Source organism: Microcaecilia unicolor, chromosome 3, assembly GCF_901765095.1.
Source record: "Microcaecilia unicolor chromosome 3, aMicUni1.1, whole genome shotgun sequence".
Lineage (NCBI taxonomy): Eukaryota > Metazoa > Chordata > Amphibia > Gymnophiona > Siphonopidae > Microcaecilia > Microcaecilia unicolor.
In genome coordinates, this window is record NC_044033.1 from 328094426 (window position 1) to 328107211 (window position 12786).

Below are 12786 nucleotides of genomic sequence, written 5' to 3' on the forward strand. Positions count from 1 at the left end.
ATGGAGGGTCAGAAATATGGTGAACAAAAATAGTCTAAAGGCACGGTTAATGCGTTGCAAGCTATGGCCAGTAGGTATGGAATCTTCACCTGCGATGACTAACATTCACCAAGGGTTGAGCCCTCAGCTGCAGGAGGCCAGCAGGACTTACGAGTTAGATAATTCAGAAAGAAGGGTGGCTTAGGAAATAGTCATAATCAGAGCAGAAGTCTAATGTGTAGGAATTTAAAACTCATAACTAGTCCAGGTGATGGAAGTATCTTCTGGAATCACGGTCGCTGTCTGTTGTAATAGAGAGCTCATACGTAAAGTGACATGTATGTTCTGGAAAAGATGAGCCTGTAAAAATATTTAATACAGCAGAATATTTAAGAGCATAACCAAGAAGGTCTAAGTTAATGACATCATCTGGACAAAAGAAATTTCTAATTGGAGAAGGTAGCGCTTCTTTTTCTTGTCAGAGGTCAGTTGTAGCAGAAGTACCAAACTGGAATAGAGGCGGTAGGTCAGGAATTGGATTAGCAGTCTTCACTCAACCTACAGGACTTAATAAATAGAGCTAATATAAGAAGTAATATCAAGTGGAGAGGACTGGACAGATAGTCTTTTTGCTCAGACTTCCCTATCTGTTTGCTGCACAAGTGCTGCAGGCACAGCCTTAAGTTGTGTTACCCAGAAGGGATGGGTATGGACAGGAGGATCTGTACATATCTACATACTGTAGGATTATAAATTGCATTTAAGAAGATACATCATGGGTCTCATTTTCAAAGCAGATTTACAAAGTTCCATAGGTTACTATGAGGCATAGTTTCAAAGCACTTAGCCTTACAAAGTTCTATAGATTACTACTGGGTGCATTTAAAAAAAAGAAAAATGTCCAAAAAGTGGCATGTCTGCATTTGGATGTTTTTCTCACAAAAATGTCCAAATCAGTATTTTTGAAATCTATTTTTAGACGTTTTTCTCTTAAGTCCGTCAGAAGTATGTCCAAGTCTCAAAAGGGTGTACCAGGGGCGTGTTCAGGGTGGAACGTGTGCGTTCCTAAGACTTAAGATGTTTTTCAGCCAAAATGGAACAAACTGTCCAGAACTAAAATTTAAGACATTTTGAGCTAGACCTGTTTTTATAACGAATAGGACACAAAAAGCTGCCCTAAATAACCAGATGACCACTGGAGGGAATCGGGAATGATCTCCCCTTATTCCCCCAGTGGTCACTAACCACCTCCCACCCCCCCCAAAAAATGTGATGAAAAACATTACTTGCCATCCTCAGGTCCATCAGAATAGCATGCAGGTCCCTGGAGTAGTCGTAGGTGCAGTGCACTACATACCGGTGGACCCAGGCTCCTACCCCCCTTACCTGTTACACTTGTGGAGGAAAGTGCGAGCCCTCCAAAACTTACCAGAAACCCACTGTACCCACATCTAGGTGCCCCCTTCACCCATAAGAGCTATAGTGGCGTACAGTTGGGGGTAGTGGGTTTTGGGGGGGGGGGGGAGCTCAGCAGACAAGATAAAGGAGCAATGGTGAGATGTATAGAAACACAGAATCATGACAGCAGATAAGAGCCAAATGGCCCATCCAGTCTGCCCATCCTCAGCAACCACTACTAACTCTTCCTTTCCTAAGGGATCCCACGTTTAGCATTGCCTGATCCTGGTGCCCAGTTCCAGAGAACAGCCTTCCCTATGCCTGTCACCTTCCATTATTTGCAGCTTTGTGCATTAAATGATTCCAGCTATACTGATTTATGACTATAATCCAGAGAAGCAAATTGCATAACTCAATATCTGGGTGCATTTTATGAAGTCCACTGCAGTACCCCCTAGGGTGCCCTACTGCTTTCCTGGGATGCCAGGGGGGACCAGTGTACTAAAAATGCTGGCTCCTCCTACATCCCAATGGCTTGATTTTGTGCGTTTTGCACTTGGACTTTTTGTTTGAAAATGTACAAAAAAAAACAAAACGTACAAATCACAAAACCTTCTGTTATTGGAAGTAATCTTGGGACTGGAGCAGAGCTAGGGCAGTTGGGTAAAGACCTGAGGGACTTCCAAGTCTCGGAGATTGCCAGGGGACGAGTTTTAAGGATGCTTATTGATCAGGCGCAATTCAGGTTTAGCTCTGTTCTGTTAGTTGGGTGTACATGATGCCTTATGCAGTAAGGTCAAACCAACCAGAATGCATTGGGAGAGAAATGCAAAAGGCTGGACAGCAGCCCTGCTAGGCTTGGTCTTTTAATAAAAACTGCCAAGCTGACACATAGAGCTTGCTGGCTGTTGGGCAGAAGAAAACAGGCTCACTGCCTGAGGTGCCATGTGTTGAAGGATAATGCCTGCCAGGGTCAACATCAGAGCTGTTCCCTGAGTAGCTCAACACGGTTTCTTACGTGCCCATGCATGCCATGTCTCAAGTCTTACATATCCACACCTGGCCACGAGCCCTCCTCTTGCTACAAGTCTTCTTTCCCATCAGTGCATCCGTATCGTATGGCGAGATCTGCGTACAGCAAATGCCAACCTGCAAGTCTGATTGCTAAATCGTGGAGGAGTAGATGCTCTGCTGCTAAGGCATTTATGCCCTGGATGGAGGTAGATGGAACATTGGTATGGCGGAAGGGGAGATGGGCACAATGCACGAGATAGAATGATTGATCGCGGGGGGGATAAGAAAGGTAAGAAACAGATGACGGCTGACGGGTTGCAGGCATCGCTTTGTACTATCTACCCCAAAGAGAAAAAAAATGTAGAATAAAACGCCATTTGTTCTAAAACAGAGGAGCAAATAGAAAATCCAGGCTTCCTAGCTGAGCGTATGAAATTAAGTGTAATAACATGAATGACAAGCACATTTTTGTTAAACATTAAAAATAGGAAAACAAAACAGGCGTGAAGCAAGCCGCCAATAAATATTAACTCTGCTCAGTAGTCTCCGACTTTTACTCCGTCCTCAGTCAGTCACGTGATGATGACGGAAGTAGATCCGGAAGTAGACGCCGTCGTCTGACTTTCTTGGGTCACATGAGTTGAGCACGTGACGCGGGGTCTGCTGGGTGCTGTCAGCCCCCTTTTCTTCTCTCTGTATCCGGCGGCGTCCACCTGGACCATGGGACCGGTGTCTTCAGTTGCCGGTGCCTCTGTTTTCTTCGCGGTGCTGCAGTGTCTTCTGTTGCAACTGGTATATGCTGCGGCCCAGAGTCCGCTCTTCCCAGAGCTATGTGGGTGAGTCTTGCTCTTGTTGCTTCCCGATCCGTGCGGGGCCTAGGCTGCAGGGTATATGGCCCTTGTTCACTCCCCCAACTCTAGGCGCACAAGGGCGGCTTCTCCCAGGTTGAAAGTTAGGTTGGAGGATAGAACTGCGGTTTTTTTTTTTGTAATTCTTCCTTTAGGCATGTTGCTACAAAAAGGTTTGGACAAGTTCCTGGAGGAAAAGTGCATAGTCTGCTGTTGAGACAGACATGGGGAAGCAACTACTTGCCCCAGGATTGATAGCATGGAATGTTATTGCTAGTAGGGTTTCTGCCAGGTACTTGTGACCTGGATTGCCCACTGTTGGAAGCAGGATACTGGGCTACATGGACCGTTGGTCTGACCCAGTATGGCTATTCTTATGTTCTAGCTATAGTTCTGGAGATATAGCTAAAATGCACATGTTATTCTGTTCTGTTTCTTTGCTTTTGTAAACTTGTTCTTTACTGGAATTAAGTGACCAAAAAAAAAAAAATAATAATAATAAATAAATAATAAATAAATAAATAAATAAATATTGGGTGATGTGGGCTGAGCTGGCTTGTAGGGAGATAATGGCTCTTGGTCAATGCCAGTTGGTTTTTATTGTTTTATTTGGAGAATAAAACCGGTGCAGGGCGGATTTCTACGGTCTGTGCCCTGAGAAAAGCAGGGACAAATCAAACAGGGATATACATATAAAGTATTACATACCATGTAAAATGAGTTTATCTTGTTGGGCAGACTGGATGGACTGTTGAGGTCTTTATCTGCCGTCATTTACTATGTTACTATATTTGGTGGAAATGTTCAGTTGGCTGTAGTTTGTAGTGGATAGATACGTGTTGGGGGATAAACACTGTAGTTGTAGCTTGTAGTTTTGTTTTGTAAGGTTAATAGAGCAAGGGAGAGATCTGAGTAGTTTGAGTATTCCAAGCAATTTCTCTTTCCTGTTGTATACATGTTAAAAAGCCTGCAGGGGGCTTGTCAGAAATGAGTCTTATAAGAAATTGTGTAGGCTGGTGATGTATCTAAGTGAAATGGTTTTATAACTGGGGTGCCTCCATTTTGGTGCCTTGATTTAGAATGATAGGAGCCTATTTCATAACAACACTTGGGCACCCAGGTGTCGGTATAGAATACTAACCTGGTATTGGTACTGGTATGCTTAACACTTCTGCACCTGTAGTTAGACCAGCCATAGACCTGGTGTAAATGCAGGTGCCTAGATGGGACAAGGGACACATAACTTACAGTATTCTGTAATTGGGAGTCCTTCCCATGCCTTGCTCACACATATGCTTCCTTTTGCAGTTACGTACTATTGCACTTAAGCTTAACCTTATGCATGTAAGAGCCCTAAGCACTATATTTTTTTGTTTTGTTATTTATTAAATTTAACAATATATTCACAAGACACTCTTTTTACAAGAAAATCAGCATAGTAACAAATGAAGAAGAAAAAAAGAAATCACATAGAAACTGATATTAAGCTTTCTTAGACCATAACTAATCAAGGAGAGTGGCTAATGATAAATTGGAGACACTGTAAATACCAAACATATTCAAATATAAATCAAAGTCAAGGCTTAGCATGAAATGCCTTCATTTTTAACATTATATTCCAACTTTTTTAAAAATGATTTTCAAATCCAAAAAGGCCTTCAGTTGCTCAGAAGCATAAAAAACATTTACCACCCCCTCCCCCCGGTATCAGACCAGGCGTTTACAAGGATAAGTCAACAAGAAGATTGCCCAAAGATTGTTTCCTCTCTTGCTGGCAAAAAACGTTTCCTGTGTTCCTGAGTTGTTTTCGTAACAAGGATAAATCCAGATTTTTTTTGTCCCCCAAAAGGAGTACCCAAATGCTTAAAGTGAAATCTTAGAATCACATTTAAGTCTTGCTCAAACACAAAAGAAACAAGCTACATAGCTCTCTCAGTAGTATCTTAAATAGGTTGTTCCAAGCAATTAGAGATTGAGACTTTTTAAATTAAAAAAGTTTTCTGTTATTCGAAATAGTTTGTATTCAGGAATACATCTGGGGCCCTGTTTGTTTTGTTTTGTTACATTTGTACCCCGCGCTTTCCCACTCATGGCAGGCTCAATGCGGCTTACATGGTCAATGGAGGGTTAAGTGACTTGCCCAGAGTCACAAGGAGCTGCCCGTGCCTGAAGTGGGAATTGAACTGTTCCCCAGGACCAAAGTCCACCACCGTAACCACTAGGCCACTCCTAAGGTGCACTAGCGTTTTTAGCGCGCACTAACGCTAGAGACACCCATAGGAATATATGGGTGTCCGTAGCATTAGCACTCGCTAAAAACACTAGCGCAACTTAGTAAACAGGGCCCTTGATCTGAGTAGGAAGTTCTTTTCATAATTTTGCTGCTTTGTTTGCAAAAGATAAATTTAATAGTTTAGATTTCTTACCTCTAACGCTGGGAAAACTGAAATAATGAATGTTTGGCAAACAATAATTTGTATTCTGAGAAGCAAAAATAAATTGTATATATATATATAAAGGAAACAAACCATGTTGAACTCTAAACAAGATGCAGTAAAATGTAAGCAGTGTAAATGAATTAAATATGGTGAAATATGATCAGTGGTACCTAGGGAAAAAAAAAAATCTTACCGCTATATCCTGTACTAAAGACTTTAAACCAGCAGTTGATAGGAATTCTCACTGAAATATTGTAATATCCAGTGAAACTGTCTCAAAAGTAAGAAGGTTTCTTTGACAAGCAAATTAGTATAAGCATTAAGGGGTGCTTTTACCAGGCAGTGGTAAAAAGATCCCTGTGGTGGTGTCAGCACGTGGGTTTGTCGTCTGCCGATGCCCCTTTTTACCACCACTGGTAAAAGGCATTTTTTGTTTTAAAGAAGGAAATGGCCGTGCGGTAAGTTTAACACTTGCCATGTGGCCTTTTCCCGGAGAAGCCCTTACTGTCTTCTATTTAGGAGGCGGTAGGGTTCCAGTGGTAACTGGGCAGCGATTACAGCTGGCCACATCCCTGGTGCTAGAAAATACAAAAAGAACTACCGCCAGGCTCCTGAGTAGGTAGGCCTAATTTGGCATGTGGCAACCTGGCAGTACTTGTACCACTGCTTTGTAAAAGGGCCCCTAAATGATGAGGTGTCATCAAAAAGAATCTCTAAAATCCTGATTTCAGAAACAAATTTATATTTCTTGTCATGAATTCTGACATAATTTTCCTGCAAAGGGTTGAATTTGTTTCATACCAGAAGAAACTTACCCCCTTGTTTACTGAGCTGTGTGCTAATGCAGACACTGCCCATTCACTTTGGACTGTGTCAGCATTGCTGCATGGTTTAGTAAACGGGGGGTGTTAGTTTTGTCTACATTTAATTTTAAACAATATTTCTGCATCCATCCTTTCAACCACATAGTAGCAGAAGTATCAGATTTTGATTGTTCAAGTGATGAAGAAATAGGGGTAAGAATAGTTATGTTATCTGCATAAATAAACAAAATTGCAAACTGGAATTAGAAAAGGTACAGAGAAGGGCGATGAAAATGATAAAGGGGATGGGACGACTTCCTTATGAGGAAAGGCTGAAGCATCTAGGGCTCTTCAGCTTGGAGAAAAGGCGACTGAGGGGAGATATGATAGAGGTCTATAAAATAATGAGTGGAGTGGAACGGGTAGACGTGAATCATTTGTTTACTCTTTCCAAAAATACTAGGACTAGGGGGCATGCGATGAAGCTACAAAGTAGCAAATTTAAAACGAATTGGAGAAAATGTTTCTTCACTCAACATGTAATTAAACTCTGGAATTTGTTGCCAGAGAATGCGATAAAGGCGGTTAGTGGGGTTTAAAAAAGGTCTGGATGGCTTCCTAAAGGAAAAGTCCATAGACTATTATTAAATTGACTTGGAGAAAATCCACTGCTTATTTCTGGGATAAGCAGCATAAAATGTATTGAACGTTTTGGGGATCTTGCCAGGTATTTATGACCTGGATTGGCCACTGTTGGAAAAAGGGTGCTGGGTTTGGTGGACCTTTGGTCTGTCTCAGTGTGGCAATACTTATGGCTTGTTCCAACAAAAAAAGAGAAGACAAAAATACGTTAAAACAGAAGCAAGTGGCGATTACTGAGGTACTCAGTATGAATTTATCCAGCTAGATGAAAATGTATCATTCATTTTGACTCTATAAGATCTGGATAAAATTCCTTTGAACCATTGTAGAACAATATTCATTCATTCCTAAATTTTTCAACATATTAAGATAGTATAATTAAACATATAAATGGCAAGAGGCGTACTCACTCGCAAATGCGCAGTAGAGACCCTCTCTGTCCTGCCCCCGCGTCAATACGTGATGACGGGGGCGTGACAGAGAGGGAACCTGCGCACCTGCGAGTGAGGGAACCACCGTCGCCACCGGTCCCCCCCCCCCCAGGGTTGCCGCTACCGCTCCTCCCACCCACCCGGAGTCGCCACCGCTGCCGCCCACCCTCCATCCGGCCCGGGTACCTGGCTTCACTATTCAAACTGCTGGAACGCAGCACACAGCTCATCTGAGCTGCTGTTGGCCTTCCTTACCTGCCTGTGTCCCACCCTCGCCGACGTTACGTCACACGAGGGCGGAACACACGCAGAGAAGAAGGAAGGCCGACGGCAGCTCAGATGAGCTGTGTGCTGCGTTCCGGCGGTTTGAATAGTGAAGCCAGGTACCTGGCCCGGATGGAGGGTGGCGGAGGGAACTCCGGGGGGGGGGGGGGGACTGTGACCTATCCGGGGGGGGGGGCTTTCAACCCCCCCTTCCTTTACTAGCCTGTTTTTACGGGCTCAACGGCTAGTCAACTAAATAGAAGGCAACAAATCAAACCGCATTATTAAAGCAAAATGGGTACATAAATATTTCACAGGTAATGCATTATATTTTTTATTCAATGCACTAAAAATTAGTCTCAGTAGTATATGTCTGACTGCTAATTATTGTATGATGGTACAGGAATTGCTCAGTTTAGTACATTCCCACTTTTTTAATTTTCTTTTCCTCAGGGTTCTTCTCTGTTTCAAACCTATATAAAAGTTTTCTGGGCACCTGGGACTGGTTGTTAATGCTAGAGGAAGAAACAGGAGAGCATCTGGGGTAAAAGTAAAGACCAGAGAATTAAAGAGAAGCTATGGTCATGTCCATTTTTTCCTCTCCTGAACGTTTCCTTCTATTGTTCTGTGTGTGGAAGTGAAAGTATGTGATAGTATTAATCTACCTTTGTGTCAGTAAGGTATTAAGAGCAGGAGTGAGAAAAAGGAATACAGAAGGGAACATCGTAACCATGTAGGTAGGTGTGCAAGGAGCTCGAAAGATGGCCATAATGTTTATAGTGGAGTCCAAGGTCCCTTCTGATAACCACCTAGTCTCAGGGAAGGGCTATAATATATGGGCATTCCTTCTCTGATATATTTCTACTTACCATAAGGAATATACCATTTGGACCTGTGGGGCAAATAGGGTTTCTGTCTCCTTACACTCACCCCAAGATACAGTGGACAGAGGAGGCAGAGAAGACAGAGACTATCTTCCTTTGAAAGGGAAAGTCTTTATTACTTACCAAATTAGGTAACAACAAAGCAATCAGTCAGTAACAAATAACAATTTGTTATGAGAGGGAAAGAGACCACTGTGGTAAAGAGTCACTCAGTTGATCATCTCAGCCTCTGTCTAAATACCACACAGCAGCCACTTATATACTCTTTTGCACAATGGAAATTCTCTCACAAATCATACAACCTTGCAATTTCAGCTATTTTCTGTCTTATTTCAGCTAATTTCTGTCTTACTTTATTGTTTACATAAAATGGAAAAGTACTAACTGAATGTTATGGCATACAGAACACAATATCTAAATGTTTATGAAAAACAGAAGGCCAAGGTTTCTTTCACAGAAGATTGCGGTCGCCACTTTGCTACAGAAATCTCTCCAAAACTTAGGTCATTACTGTTTTGTCTAGGAACCTCAACAAATCTTCACCTTCAAACTGTGTAAACATTCTTTGAGGCATATTTTCAAAGCACTTAGCCTTTCAAAGTTCCATAGAAACCTATGGAACTTTGGAAGGCTAAGTGCTTTGAAAATACGCCTCATAGAGGGTATGTGTCCTTGCTGAGCTAGAGTCGGTGGCACCATTTCTGTCAGGGTAGGGGAAGAGTACTCCTTGCTGGTATGACCTCAGTCCAGCAGACTGCCAAGACCTGCCGCTTCTTCCTCTTTAACATCAGCAAAATTCGCCCTTTCCTCTCTGAACACACCACCCGAACTCTCGTCCATGCTCTCATTACCTCTCGCCTTGACTACTGCAACTTACTCCTCACTGGCCTCCCACTTAGCCATCTATCCCCCCTTCAATCTGTTCAGAACTCTGTGGCACGTCTCATATTCCGCCAAAACCGATTTACTAATATCACCCCTCTCCTCAGGTCACTTCACTGGCTTCCAATCAGATACCGCATTCAATTCAAGCTTCTCCTTCTTACCTACAAATGCATTCAGTCTGCTGCCCCTCACTACCTTTCCTCCCTCATCTCCCCCTATGTTCTCGCCCGTAACCTCCGTTCACAGGACAAATCCCTCCTCTCTGTACCCTTCTCCAACACCGCCAACTCCAGGCTCCGCTCATTCTGCCTCGCCTCACCCTATGCTTGGAACAACCTTCCTGAGCCCTTACGCCAAGCCCCCTCCCTGCCCATCTTCAAGTCTTTGCTTAAAACCCACCTCTTCAATGCTGCATTCGGCACCTAACTCTTACCGTTCACTAAATCCAGACTGCCCCAATTTGACCGCCCCTATCAGACTGTCCGTTCACTTGTCTCTTAGATTGTAAGCTCCTTGAGCAGGGACCGTCCCTCTATGTTAAATTGTACAGCGCTGCGTAACCCTAGTAGCGCTTTAGAAATGTTAAGTAGTAGTAATAGTAGTAGTAGTAGTAAATTCTCAGCTCTCAGCAGAAAGTAAAAATGCAGCTTTCAGGCATTTTAAGTTTGAGCCTTTAGTTATGCAGTTCAAGGGTCATAACTGACTTGTTAGTGGTCAGAAAAGTGCAAATCAATTCATTCCCCTCTTGATGATTGTGAAATAATCACCTGTGCAGATAATAATCAGCAAGGTGCCCATTCGATGTCCATCGATGAAGGGTACAACAGTTTGAAAAGGAAGGAACCCAAGCTAAACCTATCTATGCCTGGGGAGCTGAAATAAGCTGTAGAAGGATAAACTAATGTAACAAGTAAGCGGCTAAACCAAGAAAAGTGCTAAAGATAAATTTAAACATTCAATTTCATAAAGACAAGATTCAAAATGTGTGAAATAGGTACAAAAGCAAAAAATATATGTATAAAAGAAGAATATATATAATATTTCAACTAAAAGCAGTTTGAGCTGAATAAATGTCTTCCTGAAGGAGGTATACTTGCGTTACAGGCAGTAAATGTTCTAACAGTAATAAAATGAATAAGGTCAACAGCAGCAGGCTTATTCAACATTCATGAAGGAAGTACATTTTGTCTTGTACCGAGAGTAGTAGCAAGAGCTTTAAAGAGAAGCCCACGAGCACAGGGGGCTTGTTATGAGTAAAAGTGGGCCATGAACAATTAAAACTATGGTGGCATATGTCTTACACAAGGACACAAACCTGAAAACCAAGCATCAGTAGAAAAAACAACAGGAAGAGCATTAGCATACGGAATAGTAAATTAAGAAATTTCAAGAGGTCATATGGAATTTTCAGAAGCCACATAGCATTAGTTGCAGCCTGCAAGCCAGGAGTAAAGAAAGAAACTGCACCAAGTTCAGTGAAAGAAAATAAACAAAACTCAGCAGGAATAGAAAATCAAGTGTACAGTTGTACAGGTACCAGAAATATTCCCAAGAAGATATTGGTGTAAATGAGTGGAACAATGCCAGAAAATATCCATAGAAGGAAAAACAGCACAAATAGAATTAAAAGGAATAGTGGTCAGACAAAACAATTGATGTACCAGAAAAGGAAATACATAGAAGAGCCGAAATAAGAGGATAAGCTGCAAAGACAGGAGAAAGAGAGAGGGGACAATTAATATGACTAATAAAGAATTCAGTGCAGTTAACCGCAATACAAGAAACGTTAACCAGTATAGCAGCAGACAGCATACGATATGAAGCATTAGAAAACTAGGCAACAGAAGCCACAGACATAGTATGAGTAGTATTAATGGTAAGAAGAGAAACAGAGGGTGGAGAGTGAGCAACAAAAACAGGAGAACAACAAAGAGTTATAAGAATAAAAAACAAATACTTCATTATAGCAAAAGTCCAAAATGTAAAGTCCTTGTCAAATGCCAGACAAAACAGTAGGTGAAGGACGAAGGTCAGATAGATGGGTCCAGGAAGAATCTCCTTCAAGTAAAGCAGATGTTGGGGTAAGAGTCCAAACGCAAAATGGTCTAGATTAGACAGGAGTCACGTGGGCATATGAATCAGATGGTAAGTATGGTGGGATGGGTTGAGATTGGTAGTGCCAGGAGGGTGAGTGAAGTCTGTAGGAAAGAGACCTACTGCAGTACAGGTAGATGCAAAGAGGAGGGTGGTTGTGATGGATAGAGGCAGAGCAGTCAAACCAGATGGTTGCAGTAGGAAGTTTACACATTTTAAGTTAACCCCGTTATCCATCAGAAGGATACAGGGGTGAAGATATATTTAGTAAACTTAGGCACCAGCCTGGAAATCATCTTAGATTCAGGATTATCATTTTATCTGAAAATTTATTACACTGTTGAAAACGGGATTTTCTGGCTTTTGGGCTCCTTTTGCAGTCATATTAATTTTTTTCTGCGTGCCCTTATTCATGCTTTGCTGATTTATAAGCTTCATTATTGCAGCATAGTTTATGCTGGTATTGTTCAGTCTCATATTATATGGTTTCAGTTGGCACATAATACTGTGGCTCGCTTTTTATGCTGTGCCAGAAAATTTGACCGAGTTACTCCCTTATTTATTAAGCTCCATTGGCTTCCTATACCATATATGGTCAAATTCAAGTTTCTTTTGTTGACACATAAGACACTGCACAGAGGAAAAGTGCTTCCCCCCATCCCCCCAGTTACCTGTCTGTGGTCGTCATTCTTCATAATTCAGGATATGTTCTCCCTCTTGATGAACATCTGGTTCTTCCAGGACCTTGTCATGCTTGCTTTGAGGGAACACCTCATTCAGTCTCTTTCTTTTTGGCTCCAAATTGTGAAACAATGTGCCTCTATTCTTGTGCGCTGAACTTTCGTTCCAAAATTTAAAACTAGCCTGAAGACATTATTTTTTTTGATGTTCAGCCACTGGGATCTTGAGACATGGTTTTTGCTTCTGCTAAACTCTGCTTAATTTCTTGCTGATCTTTATTTTATATTCTTTTAATGAGTGCTTAGATATCTGTCGTATCAAATGTTAGGTATTCCTTTCCCATTCTAATTTTGTTCTAAACAGCTCTGACCTGCTTGTCAGAGTGGTATAGTAAATTTCTAAATAAACATAAATGCTTAAAGGTC

General features: G+C 41.9%; 1 protein-coding gene across 1 annotated transcript in view; it reads left to right on the forward strand.

The window, feature by feature from the left end:
• Positions 1–3036: 3036 nt before the first annotated feature.
• Positions 3037–12786, forward strand: part of IGF2R (insulin like growth factor 2 receptor) — a 354906-nt gene continuing 345156 nt past the window's right edge. The window contains 1 exon segment of the mRNA XM_030198395.1: positions 3037–3227. Coding sequence (XP_030054255.1) covers positions 3112–3227 — 116 coding nt within the window. The 5' untranslated portion in view covers positions 3037–3111.